At 41.5% G+C, this 21,096-nt stretch overlaps 1 protein-coding gene across 3 annotated transcripts; it reads right to left on the reverse strand.

Moving 5' to 3' along the window:
- Positions 1-5,852: 5,852 nt before the first annotated feature.
- capgb (capping protein (actin filament), gelsolin-like b) lies at positions 5,853-20,584 on the reverse strand. Of its 3 annotated transcripts, none has more exons than XM_083788408.1 (9): positions 20,261-20,584; positions 14,293-14,486; positions 11,987-12,141; positions 10,084-10,242; positions 9,182-9,331; positions 8,617-8,703; positions 8,375-8,504; positions 7,771-7,862; positions 5,853-6,894 (listed from the first exon to the last, which is right to left on the reverse strand). In XM_083788408.1, exons 2-9 carry the CDS (start codon positions 14,483-14,485, stop codon positions 6,829-6,831), a joined length of 1,032 nt encoding a protein of 343 aa, XP_083644534.1. In that variant the 5' UTR covers position 14,486; positions 20,261-20,584; the 3' UTR covers positions 5,853-6,828. The 3 variants fall into 3 exon arrangements, with proteins under 3 accessions (XP_083644534.1, XP_083644535.1, XP_083644533.1); XM_083788409.1 differs by lacking the exon at positions 20,261-20,584 and adding an exon at positions 19,965-20,094; XM_083788407.1 differs by lacking the exon at positions 20,261-20,584 and adding an exon at positions 18,145-18,281.
- Between the last annotated feature and the right edge of the window lie 512 nt (positions 20,585-21,096).

Consider the following 21,096-nt stretch of genomic DNA (forward strand, 5'->3'; position numbering starts at 1 on the left):
TAATTTTCGGGTCTGTTGAGAACTCTAGTTTTGGCCAGCTGCCGGGCACGGCTGCACTAATAACTTTGGGGCAAGCCCGTCTAGAGTTTGAAATTTGAATGGACAGTCAAAAGGGAAACATCGAAGAGGGAGCATGGATGGGGAAGGATCAACATTATGGAATGTCACAGGTTCTGAAATATATCCATGACATCAGGGATCTCCATATATGGGCTTAACTGCAACAGCAGGTTGCATTTACTATGACATCAGGGTCTCCACATCTCCATCCCTGATGATGTCACATGATGTCACGAGACCTGGTGCCCAACCAACACACTGATTCCATATTTCGGTCACAATACATTTATTATTATGATCTTCTAAGTTTTGTCTTGGACTCAGTGCATGTGAGTTGGCAGCCCTTGATTTATATGCTATCGATTGAAACAAATTAACATTATGTAGATTTTTTTTATTGAGACATGCTTTACAGTCAAAAATTGGTGGTGATTTGTAACATGAATCAATGGTCAACTATAATTTCCATCTTCAAATCCAACACTGATTTCCCTCAATACATCCATTAGAGCTGACAGTTGTCATAACGAATAGACCATCAGCATAAAAACTAGATAGTCAGAAACACCCTGGCTAAAACGCCTGCGTGATCTCCGAGGCTAGAAACACCCAGTCATAAAAGGAGATAGTGTTTGATATGATTTAATAATAATCATATTTTCTCCACCCTTTCTACAACCATAAAATAATCCACCTACTGCATGTGCTGCCCTTTCTTGGCATCATGCTGTTGGTCAGTTTATGACTGGTGCAAGGTTAAAGTTATATTATTTTGTTAAAATAAATTACAATTATTTAATATATTATTGTTAGATGAGTTTGTTCAGTAGCCTAACAGGATCGATCGAGTCTCTTCGTCTCTTGAATACATGTTATGTTACGGCACGCAAAATTTCACTGCAATCTGTGTTCAGAATTTGAAGCATTTTGTTCAAAACTCCTGCAAACTTTGGAAGCCAATCTTAGCCAATCACGGAATATGAAAAATCTGAAAGACCCGTTTCGTTTAATGACTAGATGCTATGTACCGATTTGTGTGATGTTTGGACAAAATCTGTAGGAGCACTGTCAAGCAATGTGTTTTGCAAAATTTGTGGGCATCCAGGGAGTGCTTGAGAGTCAAGCCAATGGTGCCGGAGATTAGCTGATCACAGACAGAGCACGCACGCACGCATACACACAGCCTTATGGCCTGGCAGAGACGATAAGTAAACTGTTTTATTTGTCCTGTCCTCCATGTCATTTACATTTACTCCTCATCTATTTTTTTCCCTTCCCAATGGTGCTTCCCTAGCTGTCTTCTATCAAAGAGATTGGCTTCTATGGCGCTTCCCTTAAACCAGTGCTACTCAACCCGCGGCCCGTGGGCCGCATGTGGCCCCTGCTTAATGTATCTGTGGCTTGTCATGGTCATACCAATAAAAATACAACCCTAGTTATTTTCATTGTTTTGAACAAGACAAATGCGGGGTAGAACAGTAAAGTTACAGCTATAGTTTTAAATGCTAAATCTTAAAAATAAAAATAAAGGTCTATAAAAAAAGCTTTAAATGCTAAAGTATTTTAACTATAGGCTAACATACACCACGCTTCTAGAGTGTTAATCTGCTGACTATGGTAGAGTGGTCTAACGGTCAGACTCTCAGCATAGATATTCCATGTTTGAATCCCAGTCCCTCCAGTTCATTACTGGAGTCTTTCAACTTCCCTTTACTAACATACAAAAGAACACTTCCAACAGTTAAGAGACATATATTCAGCCCCGAATGACGGTGTAGTCGTCTAATGATCAGACTCTCAGCACAGATATTTCATGTCCAAAATCCCAGTCAATTTTAATTCACTGCTAAAATACAAAAGAACGCTTCAACAATACTATAAAGATCTGCCAGGAATGACTGAGCGATGGAGTGGCTCGTTTCAATGAGCAAGGGGGGCTCAGCCCTCCCTATCTTAAGATGAGAAATTATTATTAAAATGTTTTAGAATAGATACTTTTATATTCTGGTATACAGCATACAGGTATACAGCATCAAATAGTTACAAGAAAAACACAAAATGGGCTGATTTTTTTACAGCCCAAAAGGCTTCCATTGGCTTTCATTGCGTTGAATGATTGACAGCCCCAGAGCCAATAGAGGGCTGTGCTCAGCCCTAATGCCCGCCTCAGATCAATCACAGCACCTGCTCGTGTGTGGTTGTTTATGATGTGAAAGAATGGCTGGTGTGATGGAAGTATTTTAAATTAAATAAGTTTATAATTTACTTTATAATACGTTTTGTCCCGTGTCCGTGGAGGGGGAAATGAAGAGACTGGGAGCATATAGACTATAGTCCATTTGGATATAACAAAAAGAAAGGAGACAAAATACGTTTTGTAGTTATAAATTCTTGCTTGGGGCAGACAGACATCTGACCGCACACCGGATACCCACAGAAAGGTATTGTGGTCTGCTTCATTCATCTCACAAAGTTAAGAATCATAATCGCTGGTTTAATCACATTGAAAGTGGCTCGAGCTCTCATTGAGTTGGGAAGAGAGAGAGAGAGAGAGAGAGAGAGAGGCTGTGTTTGTGTGTGTGTGTGTGTGTGTGTGTGTGTGTGTGCCTTGCAAAGTTGCTTGTATCTTTATTCCATTTTGGTCGGTGCCGTTTGCGCCAGTTGCGCGCGCGTGTGTGTGTGTGTGTGTGTGAGAGAGTGTGTGTTTGATTCGTCTCGGCGCTTGTGTGTGTGTGTGTGTGTGCGTGTGTGCGCATGAGTGCATGCGTACTGTCATTATTACTGTCATTAATGACAGTATAAGAGCAGCTATTTGTTGTGGGCATGCACTTCTGTTGTTGTGGAGCACTTGTATAGTGTCATTGCTGTACTTTGATATCTGGAATATGATGCTATTTCTGCAGGTTGAACTAGTAGCATATAGTATAATGGATGTCTTATAGACCCCCCACCCAAAATGAACCCAGATGATGATCAGTCTGATGATCAGGCTCTCCAAGTCCCATGTGTCCCTCATCTCCTTGTTCAATTCTGGAGGGAGTACTTTGAAATTCACAAATTTAAATTGCACAAATATGTTAATGATGTATTTTCTCTCTGCACAATTAGCGGAAGGTCACAAAATGTTCAATGTCCAAGAAGTCAGATGCATTATGAATATAATGACATTTAAAATGGTGTCCTATACAGGCTAAAACGATAGAAGCATCTGCGAGTGGTAGGCATAAAGAAATGCATGCATTCATATTTGATCCCTGAATTAAAGCGCCCCCAGTCACAAGGGGGCGCTCTGTAGTAGTATGGCCTAAGAGGCTATGGCCCGACTCACACCTTTCAATCTAGCATACAACATCGATGCATGCTAGATGTATACAAAGGGTGTGATACATCTTGCCACAATGCATTTCCAATGGAAGTCACATGATTTGACACAACATTTGTGTTGTACGGCTTTCGGCTGTGTTTCGACTGCCCCCCACCCCCTCATACAACACAAATGTTGTGTCAAACCATGTGACTCCCATTGGAAATGCATTGCGAGCTTGCATCAGCTATACATCTCATACGACAAGCATACATCAGTCTGTTGTAAAGGTGTGAGTCAGGCCTGAGGATGTATGTGACAATCCACTCTCTGGAGGTGATGGAAGGAACACACCAACCCAATAGGCCTACCCATCATCAGCCACACTCAACTGACACAGGTCAACTATCAAACATGAATATCCCAACAAAGATTTAGTTTAAAGGTATATTCAGTGATTTCACTCAAAAAACCTTAGGTTTCGTTTTTGGCTGTGGGACCCAGCCTTTCGTCCAATCAGGATAGAGAGTCAAAAACGAAACCTAAGGTTTTTTGACCCCCAGGGGTTAACTGGGGACAGGGAGGAACTCCTTATATGGTCAGCACGCTCTATAATAGAGAGGATTATCACAACAAAACAAAAAAATAAGTGATATTTGAATTAAGTGAAATCACTGAATATACCTTTAATATTATTCACCTGTGATATCTGTTCATTATTTATCACATATGAATATGTAGCCTCATTTTGTAATTTCATCATTAATCAAATGTTTTTGTTCATCAAGGTTTGGCCTTATAGATGGAAATTTAGTCTATAGTTAGACTGTGTGGTCTGTTACAAAATAAATGTGTCATTCTTAGCTTGTGTCTGTTGGACTTTTGGAGTGGCCCGCTGAGCCATCTTAAGTTGAGTAGCCCTGGACTAGATGCCGTGTACCGATTTGCGTGATATCTGGACAATTAAAATCTGTAGGAGTACTGTCAAAAAAAGTGTTTTGCAAAATTCGATGTCCTGGTGGCGCTATAACAGGCCCATGTGAAAAATGTGGGCATCCAGGGAGTGTGTGCACAGTTTCACTGCCATCAAGCCAATGGTGCCGGAGATTAGCTGATCACAGACCGAACACGCGCGCGTGCACCCCCCCCCCCCCCCCCCTTCGGCCTGGCAGAGACCGTAAACTGTTATTAGTATTTGTCCTGTCCTCTGTCATTTACTCCTCATCTATGAATTTTTTGAGCTTGTAGATCGGCTATTTTTGCTACGACAGTAATATGCAATGTGGCCCTCTGGAGTGAGTGTGGAACTATAGTGGCCCTCTGGAGTGAGTGTGGAACTATAGTGGCCCTCTGGAGTGAGTGTGGAACTATAGTGGCCCTCTCCATCTTCAAAGTGTCCCACCCCTGATCTATGGTGCTTCCTATGGTGCTTTGCTGTTTTCTATGGTGCTTCCCTGTCATATATTATAAATGCATTATGACAAGTACTTATAATACATCATAAATCTTGTTACAAGTTGTCATAAATTATTATAAACAATATAATATAATGCTGTATTATTATTATTATTATGCCTAATGTTGTTGTGAGGTTATCAGTCTATAGGGTGGCCCACTACACATTGAAAGTGAGGTTATCAGTCTAATTAGGTCATAACTTGATAGGCGTCTGAGGTAGCAACAAGGTGAATGTTTAAGAAGATGGAATCTATTTATTGGACTAATGGCATGAATGTCATTCTTTTCAATAAACCCCCAAAAATCGATAGAAAATGTGGTCACAAATGTATGATCAATCCATCCCACTATGAAATTCTGAATTAAAGAATAATAATAATAATAACTTCAAAAGTTTGTTTTTGTATGTGTCCAGGAGGCCGTGTTTATAGTGTTTACTGTTTATGTAGCCGCACAGCTGCAGGGCCAGAGTTTAAGTGCAGGTTGTGTAAATAACACATGGCTGTCCCATCGTTATGGATGGAGGCGTGGCCCCCAAGGGGCCAGCTAGGCACTCCAATGTTGAAGCGCTGGGCCCTAGTGGTAAGAGGAAGGACTGCAGGCGGACCCGTGGATTCTTGACGAGGAAACCCCGTGCAACCGAACGCTCAATGTTAAAGCCCAGCTGCACTTCCGCAAATGCTGAATCAGCGAAATGCGGAAATAGACGGTACTTCCGGCAGCCTTCCGGGTGCTTCAAAACGCCACTGAGCAACTTCCACTGACATGAATAGCGGAGGGGGCGGAGCTTCGCGCCAGTTTAGTCTCTATCCTTTTAATACTCTATGGTGGCCCCGCCCTACCCAGAGCGTGGAGGTGAAAAGGATCATTTTAGGTGGAAACCGTTGAATCACCTCAATTGCAGTCATACGGTTAATAATCAGATAGGACTCTGTAGTAGTTAGTACTCTGTACTAGGTCATATTCTCAATGTCCATGCAACATAACGATAGGCAAAGGATCAACAATTACAAACCACTTATTGTACAAGTTGTCCTGTTTTATGATTTATTTTCTTATTTTCAAATGCAGGAAAATACATCTATGTTATTCTTAAACAAATGTAAAAAAAAAAAGAAGACAGAACCAAACTAATTGAACAGAGGCTTCATGGAATCTTGGCTTTAAAAACGGTTAACTACACAACTAGACCATTTAAAAGATTGAACAACAGTGGGTGGTCATCCTCAGTATTGCATATTTTCTTTTTAAATTAAAGGCACATTCTGAAATGTACTTTAAATACTCAAATATCTTTGCACTCTCTCTCTCTCAAAATACAATATCGTTTTACACTCTCACAACCATTTACTAATTTGTCTTGTTTCATTTAAGGGAGACACAGGGATAGGAGGTACTGTTGTTAGCTCTAAAGAGTGATTACCAGAGATTGCTGTGACGGGGCCGATGATAATTAAAAATGTCTGGCAGATTTTGCTTTGAACAGATGACATCCTATCACTGTGTCTACCCATGTCTAATGCGATGTTTCTTCGTGCAGTACCTTACAATTACATAAATGTATAATAATCATATTGATTAGAGATGCACGATATTGAAATTATGACCGATATCCGATCTCCGATTATTTGCAGGGTCATATCGGACGATTCCGATATATTACATTATTATATGTTATATTTTTTAACTTGAATATTTGTTTTGCTGTTGAAAGCAGAAGTCAACTATACAGCTGGCGCTCTTAAAGAGACAGGCAGACTGGCTGCTCTGTGAGCACAAAGCCATTGATGCTCACATTATTATTGCGTCAATATCTGTGAAAATAATCGGGATTATTCTGCGACCGATCCGATACCGATATGGCATTTCTATGGCCGATATGGCCGATTTCGACACGCTACCGATTATATCGTGCATCACTAATATTTATACTGAAATTATAAGACTAAGATTTTAACTGAATTTGAGTGCAAGATATGAGAACATTGAATGCCACATGACAATGTTCAGTTCCAGTTCTTGAAGAACTGTTTGAAAATGATGGTTTCTCTCCCTTGTGGCAAAATCTCCACCTGCAAAGTAATAACAGTTCTCAGGATTAGAAAATAGAAGGTTAAGTACAATTTACAATTTAGGCATTTAGCAGACGCTCTTAATCCAGAGCGATTTACATTTAAGCAAGAACAAAAGCATGGGAATACATCACATAAAAGTATTTATCATGAAACATGCGTAAGCTAAGAAAGTAACAGTGGAATATCTATATAATGAAACTATACATACACTATACATATAAACTATACATATTTACTACTATGCTATACATATGTACTATGGCGTGCTATGACTAAATACAATACAATTATAGTGCTGTCTACATAACATGCTATAAGTCTGTATCAAATGCTATCTAAGCCAACATAAATGCTATCTAAGGGGTTAGGGTAAGTGCTATGGGCCATGATGGAGTCTGAAAAGGTGGGTTTTCAGGCTACGGCGGAAGATTGGGAGTGATGCTGCAGTTCTGACTGCAATGGGAAGTGCATTCCACAGTTTTGGAGCCAGAAGGGAGAAGAGTTTGGGACGTGTGGAGCGTTGTCCCGGCGTTTTTAGTGAGGGTACTTCCAGCTTCCCTGCGTTGGCTGATCTGAGTGCGCGGGAGGGTTTGTAGGGTTCAATCATACAAACGTAGTCTAAGTAATAGTAATAATAAATATTCACTATGACCTAGTAAATGGCCAGGGCGATCAAACATATATAGAATTGTGTGGCTGTTAGTTGTTGAGCTCATGGCACACTTGACTTTTGGTTTTATACACATTGCACTCACTGACAGGAATTAAGACTTCTTGTGACTGCACGTTTGCGCAACAGTGTGTCACATGATATGATTTATCTGAAAGATAGAGAAAGAGAAAAACAGAGTCTGGACAGTTTGTGATCCACACCTGTGTTTTCATCCTGGGATAGTTCATCTTTTGGATAAATTCATCTGCCATCTTTAGAGCTTCGCTCTTCTCCTCTGCATTGGCTCCACTACCTGTCAAACAAGGAACTGGTTCAGTAGTGCTAGACTGCTAGTAATACATTTCAATGCTACATTTGTTCCAAAAGGAGTAGTCCGTCAGCTTCAGAGACAGAGGAGAGTGAATCTCTCAATCTCAAAAAGTATTAAAAGCATTACAATTTCACTCAGTTAATGCATCAGGGTGGTGCAATGGAGACTTTCTTGATTCGTCGTGGTGCCTCCGGCTTGACCGGGCACTCCAACCAACAAAGCAGACAGCGGAGTGTGTACAGTAGTCGCTGCACTACCAACTCCTACAGCTTGGTTGGAGTGCCTGTCAAATGAGGATGGGGACTACAAACATGGGGGGAATTGTCAGGCAACGACTAAATTGAAGTGAAAATGCAACAAAGAAAAGAGAAAAAAATAATAATCAGTCGAACAAAGCAATTCAATTAGATACTGTATGACCAGTATCAGAAAACTATTGTTATCTGTTATTGCATTGCATGTTTCTTGTCGGTCAACTTTTGAAGATTCCTGACCTTTCCAGACGAAGATCTTTCCATTGGCCCCATTGTCCAGAATAAAGCAGTCGTCTCGTAACAGCAGCTCCTTGGCAAGACTCTTTTCTGCCACTTTGGTCATTGTCATCGAACCTGTTGCGTCTGACACCTGTGACACACAAATGTTGACATTCATCAAAATAAAATAAAAATAAAACTCTTTAGACACGAGCATATTTTGGCCTACTGATATTATAAACCCGTTTTGCACCTGAGGTTACCTTGAAGAGAGAGGCTGAGTTGGAAGCATCTGCTTTGCTGTCCTCCTCTGGAGTGCTCACTGCAAGCTCTGGCATTGGTCCCAGCACCTGTCACTCGAGAGAAATGGGTTGTTTTGGATGAGGTGTAGTCTAGAGCACTGGTTCCCAAACACTGGGTGGGGTCCCATTTGTGGGTCATGGACACATTTTATGGGTCCCTTTGTTTCCCACATTTTGTTTTTAATTATTATTTCAAAACATTTTCAAAAAACATTCCCAAAAAAAGCTATATATTTCATGAATTCAAAACAAATTAAATGTTTTTTGTTCTCCAGTAATTTCATTAAGAAATAAAATCTAAGAAATTCCATACATTAGAAAACAAATGTTTAAAAATAGTGAAAATAGCAGAACTATAGATCTTGCAGATCTGCTAATTTCACTATAGGGTCCCGGGCAAACGTCTGGAGCTAAAAAGGAACCACTGGTCTAGAGAGAACTATTTTGGATACACTAGTCTCCAACACATTACTTTTGGAGGGGGGGTGGGTTAATCATTAATAGCATTATTATCTGCAGTGTTTACCTTGAGCATCTCCGTTGGCTCCTCCCCCTCGCTGATGTCAATGATGTGGGCTTTACCGTGCCTGTCTGTGTCACGAATCAGCGAGGCGATCTCTCTCACTTTCTGCTTCTCAAAGATGTTGGCCTGGGAACCAGTCCATGACACGATAGTCTGAGGAGCAGAGGGATGTGAATTATGCTGATGGTTCCATACAATATGTACTTTTATTACACGGCTTGGTTGAATGCTTGATTCTTGGTCAATTGCTGAATTCAGCAGCGGAAATACCTTGTTTTGTTGTTACATTTGGGTCAATTTATTATTAGTTTATTAATAAAGTAAAGTAACCGTGTAATAAGCGGGATAATGTATGACGTGGCGGTAGTTGTTTAAAAATAATACCCTTCAGGATAATTAAACAGCCTCGTATGGTGCCGAGGCTGAGATGTGGGCTGTTCAGCGGTAACAACAACGCAAAGCACAGAAGGATTCTGCACTTCTGGTCAGATGAAGGATTGGTTGATTGGTTTTTGAAATTAATCTCTCTCTCTCTCTCCCCCTCTCTCTCTCTCCCCCTCTATCAGGACCATGGATGGAGTGAGTGAGGTAGGGGAAGTGAAGGTGGCCAGACTGCATATGGAGGCAGAGAGAGAAGACAACAGCCCCTCTCCTGGACCCCCAGGTAGTGAAAAACAAACAATTTTCTACTGATACATGAACTTGTGTCCAAGTTCATGCATCAGTAGATGTTTAACTGTCATTGTCGTGTCATTATATTTCAACAACTACTGCTGCGTCATACATTATCCTTTGCTACTTTTATCAAGGCCAGGCTACAGATAAACAAGTGATGAAACAAATGCATAATAATCCTTAGGACTTGAAATGTATAATGATTTAATGTAGATGAATGTTCCCTTCACCTGCCCAAGGTCCAGGATGAAGCAATCTCCTTTGTTGAAGCTCTCCCACGACAGCTCCACCTCCTTGGCACGGATGTTTCGTTTCCCTTTGACCTGGAATAACCTGTGGACTGGTCCGGAACCCTGGGTCCTCCTGAATCCTGACTCCACGCCCCCTTCCTGTAAGTAAAACATATTTTAGTTTTTCAAAATGCAATATCCCCCCGCCCCCTTTTTCCATAATTTTTTGCCAGCTAAGTGTGTTTATATACTGTAACCCACTGGTAAAGAGTAAAAAAAGAAAATGTACTGTACAGAAAGACAGAAGCAGAAGGAAGAAGTAGAACTGTCAGGAAACAAGACGTTCCTCCACATGTCACTTGCAGAAGTAGCCATGTGGCAAGAAACTCATAGTAATCACATGCATGGTCGTTGCTGATAGATTGGATATTGTGAAACGATTAGCCTTATAATAAATCTTCAAGGGAAAAGGCCTGCTCTACTCAGACAGTTTTACCGGTATATAGTTTCAGGCGTGTGCTGGGTGCAGATTAAAAATGAACAAAATCCGCACTTCCAGTCGAGTAAGAGTCTTGTTTAATAATGATAGTGCTCCGCAGCAGCAGCAGGCCTTCGTCAGTGTCACAATTGTGACACTGACGAAGGCCTGCGCGCCGAAACGCGTTTGTCTGTCTGGTATGACTGCTGCTGCGGAGCACTATCATTATTAAACAAGACTCTTACTCGACTGGAAGTGTGGATTTTATTCATTTCCTTATAATAAAACCTCAGTGATTCTCAGTGACTCTTTGGGCTACTAAACTGCCAAATCGGCATAATTAGAATCAATGTGTCACAACTGTGCATGACACATGAAGCCTTTCAACTACTAATTGTCTTGGCATGGGGAAAGAGTATGTTTTGCACTCCGTCCGTGTGTGTGTGTGGTGTGTGTCCGTCCGTCAGTCGGTGTGTGTGTGTGTGTGTGTGTGTGTGTGTGTGTGTGTGTGTGTGTGTGTGTGTGTGTGTGTGTGTGTCCCCGTCTGTGGACAGCTAATCTCTGTGGACAGCTAATTTGTATTTTATTTAGGGACATCCACAATCATTTTATACAACCATTTTTAAAATGGAATTTCTTTGTCCACAGGTTTTTTTCATTTTTATACAGGAACAAAAAATAATAAAATAAAGCATATGGGAGAGATGGATGATGTGTACAGAAATGTTAAAGTACAATACAATACTCATAGGAAGACATAAAAGAGCATTTGAAGCTGTGAGCAGTAATTAAAATAAAAACTACAAAACCAAAAAAGAGATATGAGTAGACGGAATCATTCAATCCTTGCTGCTACAAAATCTGCTCGCAAAGGTATAATATATTCACCCAGTTAACTTTATACATTTCTCCTTCTGCAGTCTGAGAGAGAAAGTGATCTGTCCCAAAAATAATGTAGTAAACTCTAAGGGCAAATTTGCCCCAAATATTGTATTTATATTTATCTCTGAAATTCTGTCCAGACTCCCGAGACCCACACTGTCTCCAGCATGTTGCTTCCCCATTCGAGAAATGTGCCTTCTGTTTCGGCGTAATGAAGAAACGGACAAGACCACCCAAATTCCCTTTATACATGTGAATTAGTACATTTCCATTAGAATTGAGATATCTCAGACCACCTTACTCATTATCCATTACCTTCTGTTTCCCACTTTTCTTTAATATATATTTTGTATCATGTTTCTTTTTCTTCTATGAAGCCGTCATAAAAATCAATAAATAAATATATATATATATATAAATAAATAAATAAAACACCTTTAGCTAAGTTGTTCCGGTATGCTGTTCAATGTTAATGTTGCGTTTGTATGACCCATGCAAGAATGAAAGAAGCTGTCATGCTAATACAGTAGTAGTAATCCCCACCTTGTAGCTGACCCCTCTGGGAAAGAGGTTCATGAACTCTGGAGACTCGTAGCCCTGGACATGCCGGTGTTGGATGGGGTCACCTCCCAGGAAGTTGTCCAGCTGGGTGCCCAGCATGGCACATGCCACCTGCTCGTCACGGGATGACTTCTCACCTATCAGGAAGGGAAGGAGAGAGAGAGTGCGTGAGAGAGAGAGAGAGAGAGAGAGAGAGAGAGAGCACGAGAGAGAGAAAGAGAGTGAGAGAGAGAGAGATAGAGGCTTGAAGTGTTAGCTACAAGTTCAGAATTTTTACACTGCATCATTATGTCAGTTTGCCACCTCAAACATGAAAAAGTAAAATGGACTCCATGTGAATATGGTCCATGCTAGCTTCAACCTTTAAATGTCTTCTTTCCTCTTTCCTTTTAAATTATTGAGGCAGTACACTTGGCAAGTAAAGTTTTTTGGCTGCAAGTGACTCCTTTTAATGAGCAAGCGAGCGAAAGAGAGAGAGGGGGGTGGGGGGTGAATTGGAAACAGTAAATGATGCAAAGCGAGATTAAGTCATCATATCGGGACGCGAAAGGAAAACAAATGGATAGGAACTCTGTCAAAGGGAACGGAAACAAACGTAGCCTGCATTAGTGTCGCAGGCGAGGGACGGGTAAACAATAACAGCACAGCGGTCAATGGGTCATGCGATAGAGAGAGAGAGAGAGAGAGAGAGTGGGGCCGGTCAGGGAGATGATCCATGCGTGAGCAGGTGTGTGACAACAAGCTCAGTGTTACCTAAGCACCGGATAGGATACATGCTGGAAACAACAACCACATTTGAGTTCTGTAAGAGTGCTCCTGCATTTTTAATGAACCATGCACGGCACAGGAACGTGCCCATCCCACTGGGAGTTCTGTCCCGCTGTTGTAAAAGTAACTAAGTACATTTACTCAAGTGCTGTACTCGAGTACAACTTATTTTCTTTACTGGAGTACTTTTTACTCCACTACAATTATTTGAAAACTTTATATTTTGATTATTATTACTAAACATACATTAACCACTTCAGCCCTATATACACATTTCAGCCATTTGGAAATAGCAGATCAGATTTGCATACATTTTATACATTTGAAAAGTTGTGAAATGAGACATTCTAATGAGTACTTTCTACCTTTGGCACTTTAAGTATAGTTTGATACCAATACCTTTGATGAATTGAAAATGGTAGGCCCCATAAACAAGTGTAATGCTTTGGCGTTGTCCACTCACAGTTAACAGTTTTTGTGTTGAGTTGTACCTGAAATGTACTGTAAGCAATCCTTTACATTAAATTTTTAATTCCAGACTTCTACTTTTACTAGTATTTTTGAGTACTTTTTCCACCACTGCCTGTCCCATCAATCTACATCCTCCTCGCATAATTATGCGTAGCGTAGGGTCAGTGTCATAGACTGTAAAAGGTCAGTGTCCTGTCTCGGGTGTCATCGTCACATTAGCTGAAGGGTTCATGGCTTTTCAGCCACAATTGCTCTGAAAAGTTAATTATTAACAGCCACAGCCGTAATTAGGTGTGTTATACAGGCCATTGGCTAGCAGTTCATCTTGATAGAGTGGTGCTTGCCTGGCCAAAATGATGTCCCGTTTATCAGGCTGGGGATCTACAGGTATACCACTTGATACACTGTTCTGTGTTCTACAGCAGTGTTTTTCAACCCTTTTCATATCAAGGCCCATTATTTATTCAGCATTTGAGCCACGGACCGCCATCTGATGACATTTAGCTCATCAGACCCAAAACTTAGAAAAACAATTCCATGCTGTATCGATGTTGGTACCATTGTGAGAGATAACAGGCAAACGTTGAATTGCGTTGACTTCTTATAAATTAAGTAATGCAGATGTTTAACAATAATGTAACTCTTGAGGGTGTAAAATGGAACCGGGAGGGTCCATTTGGTTTCATTTTACGCCCTCAAGAGTTAAAGATCTATAAGGGTGCATTTGGTTACCACCTGGAACCCCCTCAAGGCCCACTGGTGATCCCTGGACCACTGGTTGAAAACCACTGTTCTGCAGGACACTCCGTTTTAACTGAACTTTCCTTCTCTGTACTCGTTATAAATATAAATGGATTACAGCGATCCCGTTTTATACTGTATAAGACATGCACCTATAGGCCTACACGTCCTTAGCATCCCACGTTTTTATTGAGAGGACGTGTGGACACGCCTTTAGCACAAAAGCTGTTCAATTGTCTGCACTTAGTTTCCGCTTGGGCACAAAAGCTGTCCATTATGTCCACTTCTGTTTCTCACTGGGCTCTCACCTATCCACATGTGGACGTCGGCCCCCATGAATCCACGGTTATCCAGTACCAGGTACGAGTCTCCGCTGAAAAAGGCCCCCACCTCCGAGGGATCCAGCAGCACTGCCTTCAACTTCTCCACCCTCCATGCCTTGAGCCCTGGCTCCCGGACCTCTGGTCCAAACTGCCCTGGTGCTGCCTGGAACGGGAGCATTCTGCAAGGAGAGAGGAGAAGAGATGTGGTCACTACAAGCTCACAACATGCTGTGTGATGTGTTGTGAGCCTGTAGATCGGCATTCCCCCCAAAATAAATTAGATTTGATTTAAAAACAAAATGCCATGTCCGTGGGAAAAATACAATATTGATGGAAAGTGATGACCCCTGAATGGAGGAGGGTACGAGGGTGAAGTTGTGGGTTCTAATGAGCTAGGGTGCTAATGGAAAAGTATTATAAAGGAAGTGGTGTACTGGTCACCAAAGGAGGTAGTATCTATGTCTTTAACTTGCTTATTAAAGTCAGGACAGAGCAGACAGTTGTGTGGTTTGGGAGGGGTACGTCAGATGAGAGCAAACTTAGAACATAACTAAATCTTTGTGGTTAAAGGCTTTTGGCTGTAAATGACTCCTGACTAAAAGGTGTTTCACCACTCACCCAATTGCTAAGTAAGTAAGGCAATTTATCCAGCATTGTACACTACTAATGCTCGTTATTTTCGGCGAGTGGAGTAAAATATTTTAATATTCAGAGTAGGGGTGTTGGTGAACATGTTGAGTTAGAACAGAACACCCATACAAGTATGTAGGGTGTGATCTGTACTCAAGTTGGATCATGTCACATCACATGTAATGTGGGACTGAGGCATGTGATAGTGAACTATATAGTATATGTTTGTGTCACTCACATTAGAGATCTCTGTATTTCAGATCTCTGCTCACATAGAGCACCGAAGTCTGACGTCAATATCGGTAGAGTGCGCAAATCCACGGGTTCATGTACTTTTTATTTGCATTGTAATCCCAATAGGGGGATTTTAGATTGCCTCATATAAGAACTGTGTTTGAAAAATAAACAAATCATCCAGGTTGCTTCACTCATGGATATGAAGAATCAACTGACAACACTAATGTTACTGCTGCTGAATTAGTTACATTTTCGCTAGAAACAGACTATCATATATGAGTGACTGACTGTCGCAAACGAAACGGAGACATCTCCCTGATAATAACGCAGAGACAGCTTGTTTAGTTTTGGACCACAATGCTTATAGTTGACGATATTAACCCTTTTACTGCTGCCATTTATTGAGAAATTAGGACCTAATTCATGCCAGCATTTTTTTAATTTGAGCTCTTATTTTGAAAAGCCACATTTTGCCTCAACCGGAAGTGAGCTTATCCCTGCCAGCTTTACGTTGCCAAGACAACCTTTGTTTACATGATCGAAAAATGCCGGTACATTTTTGCACTCCACAACGTCGGCTCGTGCCGTCAAAGAAACGCTGTTTTGACCAAAAATGCCATCTGGGACAAGGAATAGGAGATACAGGCGATTGAAAGAAACGGATAGAATGGATTCTTATGGCGACGGTGAATTAATATGAACGATCCAGTGCAGTGCTAACAACAGTGCTAGCTAACCGGCTAACGTGAGTAGCATTATGGCTTGATCAATCATATGCACTAATAAAGGGCAATTGCCGAAGGGCTTCGGCAATGGCAGCAAGCGTTAATATCAAATTAATGCTTCAATTGCCGAAGGGCTTCGGCAATGGCAGGAAGACGGTTAAGATCACCCCATGTTATTCTCCATAGAGAAATTACTTCTGTGAACCAGGGGAATCGAGGGGATGAGCGAGTGACGTCAGGACTTCGGCGCTCTAGAACTGGACATTTCGCCGACTCTCAAATCAACTTGAACTTGGGTTAACAATGCATTTGACATGCAGTACACTTAATTGGACTGATTCCATTTTCATATATAAGTATATTTTCCACACGGATGTTTTACTACCACTGCAGAGAAAGAACACTATTGATAGCAGATATAGGCTATAGATATAGATAATAGGCTTTTATGGGCTAAGTTTAATCACTTTTAACCCGGCATCTCTATTTTGGGCATGTCGTGACATGACCAAAAAGATCGCTGTGCAACAAGTCATACTGCAAAGTATAAAATGGGGGTTGAGTGTGAATAGAAAGAACAACAATCTACACATCGTGGACATGCCTTGCAATTAAATCCATTCTACAGCTGTAGTTGTACAATGCATGACTTCATTTCCCATTCTGTGCTTTGGTGGAAATTCAGAATGAAAGTATAAAGCTGCTGTACTAGTACCTAGTTTACAACTACACACAAGAGCACACAATTTCCTTTAAAACTTTGATTATAATGCAGAGTGAGATTCATTACAGTGTTTAAGACGCACACACGCACAACATTCTGTGAAAACCGGCGTTATAATTATGGAAAAACTTTTGCTGTAAAACTATTGCTGCGGTCTCATCTCTAATTAAATAATTGTAAATGTAATAAAGTAGGCACATCTGTCTCTGACTAATAATGTAAATGTGTAAAGTTTGCATTTCATTTGAGCTTTGAACCAGTAGCACCAAGGAGTAAACAATACTCAAACAGCAAAACGGCAAAACATAAACAGCTAAATCCTCTGTGTTAATTTAATTCTGAAATGGTACACTTTTACACTCTTAAGGATTTTATTGCGTTCATTTGCGTAGAATAAACATAGGGCATGATTGACACTAATATGGCTCCATTACAACTTGGCTCAACAGGGTCGATTAAATAGAGTGCTCAATCTAATTCCCTCAGTTGATTATATAGATTAGTCAGTAAGAGAGGATAAAATAACTGACCACTAATCTATCATTTTGTGTGCGTGTCTGTCTGTCTGTTGTGCGTGCTTGCTTCAATTGCTTGGACATAGTGTAGTGTGCCATTTATGAATCACTCGCACATATGCAAGGTTGGGTCTGCAAATCTCATGCATTTTCTGAACCATCCTCAAGAGATGCATTTTTTGCATACAAACTACACATTTATCTCCTGATTGCAGATAATGAGATGTATTCTCGTGGAGTTATGCCCTGAAATACTGGGGGAAAAGGACACTTGTTTGAGTTAATTGTGAGCTGTTGTGTGGGAGAGGTCACCAAACAGCTGTGTCTGACCAATACACAGGAAGCCAACGGCAGCTCAACCCTGCAAGCAGCCTTAGTGACACTGGACCCTGAATCATAATCCCTGCATCCTGATATAATACTGTATGTATACACACTACAGTATGTGCCATTTACTATGCAGTGATGCAAATAGCCTGCATCTTGCATCCTTAGACTCACTAAACTGAGAAAGGACGCAATCATGTCACCCTCCGGGGGTCCTGTGATGCAATACTGTACTCAGTACTGTACTCTAACGTCGTTGAAGTAGGACTCATAGAATGTCCCTGGGACCCATCTAAAAGACCAACCCTGGGTCCCGGGACCCATTGCATTGAAAAACTATTTACATCACTCACTATGATGTTGCACTGTAAGCCTAAGCTACGGTAATTTATTGCAACCCTATAGCAGAGTCACCGACACCACCATCATCATTGCGTCAGTTCCGAACAGGACAACAAGTTAGTAAAAGTGTCTTGTCATGGCAGAAAGATAGAATGACAGAGTAGAAGAGTAAATATAAAAAAACGCATAAATGCTAGGAAGGAGCAATGAGCAAAGAGCGGAAGAGAGAGGGCCACAGAACAAACAAGGGCCCGGGCAGGTTAGGGTTACAATGCTTGGACAAGCTACTTGAAAAGTAAGTAAGCAGAGAGAGAGAAAATGCTCCGATCCACTTAACTGTATGATCATGATCTCCCCAGGTAGTCTGTCTGACTCCGGCTCCATTCTGCCTGTCCACTGGCGTGTGTGCGAACGTGGTGGTGTGTGTATGTGTGTGTAAGGGATCACGGGGTGCCGGCAAGGAGGAGTGTTTGCGCTCACCTGGCCTGGTTAGCTTATATGCTGGTGGTAACAGGAGCTGGGATGATGATACCCACGGCTCGTGGATAGGGCACTGTGTTTGTGTGTGTGTGTGTGTGTGGGGGGGAGCGGGGGGAGTCGGGTTCCTGGTTGCTAAAGCTAAGCTGAGAGAGCTATAGTTTTGCAGCTTCCCAGCTTCTTCCTTTTGTCCCTCTGCCGTTTCCGTTCCTTTGCCTTGGCAGAGCTTGTATGCCGCGCTGTCCCCCATGGTATGGCTCCATATTTTATCAGAGAAAGTGACAAAGGATGGGGTGTCTTTGCTGCACTGTTCACTTATTCCCATCTTCATGCTCCCTTGAGAATAACCCCTAATGATTTTGGTGACCCTATGGCCCGTCCCATAGCGGCACAATTTGGCAAAAATGAAAAATTATTATCCATATTATTTTGCCATTATTATATATTGCCTGTTAATGTGTACATTTGGACAACTTTTCAGAATCCAGGGGGCAGTCGCACAGGGCCTTGCGTCAGATAGTGAGGTGAAGAGGAATCATCTGTAGACTGTAATCTGTAGCGTCTAATACTCTCTTTAGCCAGCACTGATTTTACTTTGCCATTCAGAGACCAATCATCTGCAATCTGACAACTTTTACATCTGGGACAAAGGAAGCATGTTGTTAACGCGACAGGTAAAAAAAAACGATCTAAAAAACAGAGCGAGAGGCGGAGGTGTAAGTATTCATACTTTACCGCTGTAGTGCCGAAATGATTTCGGCTCGTCAGAAATTTTCAGTAGCACCGAAGAGCCGACTTTAGGACGGTACCCCCCCCCCCCCCCCCCCCGAACCTCAAATGACGTCACATTGTAGGCTTCACAGAGCCGAACCGACTTTTATTCGTCTCTAAAATAGGAGTATGAATCGCGCCTAAGACAGAAACACATCCTAGAGAGAGAGAGACAGAGAGAGACAGAGAGGATCAAGAGAGCTGACAGAGGGCTGGAGCAAGACAGACGAAGGGAGATATAGGGTCAGAGATCAGATGGGCTACACGGGTCACTGAACCAATCATCAGTCATTCATGCGTTAGTAACCAGACAGAAATATGAGAGCTGACAATATGCAGGCAGACGGAGCAGGAGGCGCGGAGAGATATGAGACCAATCTTGACTTGTGACACTCTGTGTGTGTGTGTGTGTGTGTGTGTGTGTGTGTGTGTGTGTGTGTGTGTGTGTGTGTGTGTGTGTGTGTGTGTGTGTGTGTGTGTGTGTGTGTGTGTGTGTGTGTGTGTGTGTGTGTGTGTGTGTGTGTGTGTGTGTGTGTGTGTGTGTGTGTGTGTGTGTGTGTGTTCGTGTTCGTGTGTGTGTTCGTGTTCGTTCTGTGGGCAGGGTGTAGCCACTCTACGTCTGGAAGGGGTAGAGTGTTGGGTAATGCTTCTGGAAGATGAAGGGGTTGGGTAATGCGTCTGGAAGATGAAGGGGTTGGGTAATGCGAGGAGAGACTGAAGCAATTAAATTAAAAGGGCAATCCAAATACGAACAGCTCAGCGGCCAATACAAAGCTGAAGATACATACCGGTATAACACATAACAGAATGTTTATGAGATATTAACTATTACTATCTGATTACACATATTTTAACTTGTTTTTAACATGACCTACCTATAAATCTCCTCAACTAAGTTACAACACTCACCTGAAATACTCTAGTAGAAAGGTAATCAAACGGAGGACAGGAGAAAGAAGTAGTGAGAACTCTTAAGGGAGGGAAGACTCTGTTACAACTGAGATTTTATTGTTCCACCCTTCCACCCGTTATCTAAAAGGAATGTCTGATTAACAGATTTGAAATGCAGTATGTGACAGGAAGAAAACAAACAAAGCGGTTTCTTTTTGGTGAGCTTTTGGCAAAAATGAGCATTGAGTAAGAATTAAAAAAGTGAACAGAAAAATGACAAAACATGCAGCCAAGAGTTTCCTGGTGAGACTTACCTTGCAAATATTGATGGTGGAAGCAAACTGCACGCCGATGGAGAGAAAGAAGGGGAATGCAGGACAGGCAAGGACAGGCACGTTCTTTACTGGCAAACTCTCTCCCCCACACACACCAAAACAAACAAAGACATTTTTTCCTGCCCTCGTCTCTTGCTTTATAGCCCGGCCCATGACTCAACCACAAAAAAAGTTCTAAACTTTAGGCTTAAAAGCAAAAACTAAAATAACTACTTCCCTATAGAGGGCATTCATTTCCTCTTTGTGTTTTATAGAAAGAATAGAGAAAGTAATTGTTTGCAGCATTGGTGACCTAAAGTACACATGCATACATTGCTATGCTACAAAATTATATAATAAGAGGCGAGCTAGTTCAGACACACACCTCAAAGCTCTGCCAACTTCTGATCAGGTGATCAGTCACATGCAAACCATTCATATGTTTGGCGTGGGCTATTTAAAATTCAGCTTGTAGCTGCTCTGATGTCTTGCTACTTTGTTGTGCTGCTACTGCTGCTGCTTTGTGCCTGTTATTTCTCTATCAAGAGGAGCCTTATTTGTTTCCCCTAGGCTGTAATATATTTTTGTCAGATCCTTGATGCCAAGAACAGCGCCTTGATGCCAAAATATGTTTTATGCTTATGCTCAATAAATATTATAATTGTGCTCAATAAATACATTTATTCCAATCCAAGAGTTGTATGTATCAACATGATCCGCACACGGATCAGCATAAGCACAACGTGTCCGTGGCAAGACCGATCTGTTCCTGTCAAAAAAGAACAATATATAACTAATCACACTCCACAATCATAATCCGTGGAAACCAATTGATC

Source organism: Protomyctophum parallelum (assembly GCF_964188405.1).
Source record: "Protomyctophum parallelum genome assembly, chromosome: 18".
NCBI lineage: Eukaryota > Metazoa > Chordata > Actinopteri > Myctophiformes > Myctophidae > Protomyctophum > Protomyctophum parallelum.

Bases quoted from the DNA above. Each gene is read 5' to 3' on its own strand.
- capgb (XM_083788407.1), bottom strand. From the start codon at position 18,191: ATGGAGCCGGAGTCAGACAGACTACCTGGGGAGATCATGATCATACA. The intron at 9,332-10,083 runs GTGAAGGGAACA...TCTGCTCCTCAG, and splicing joins TCATCCTGGACCTTGGGCAG to ACTATCGTGTCATGGACTGG. The intron at 8,505-8,616 runs GTAACCTCAGGT...TGTGTGTCACAG, and splicing joins ACTCAGCCTCTCTCTTCAAG to GTGTCAGACGCAACAGGTTC.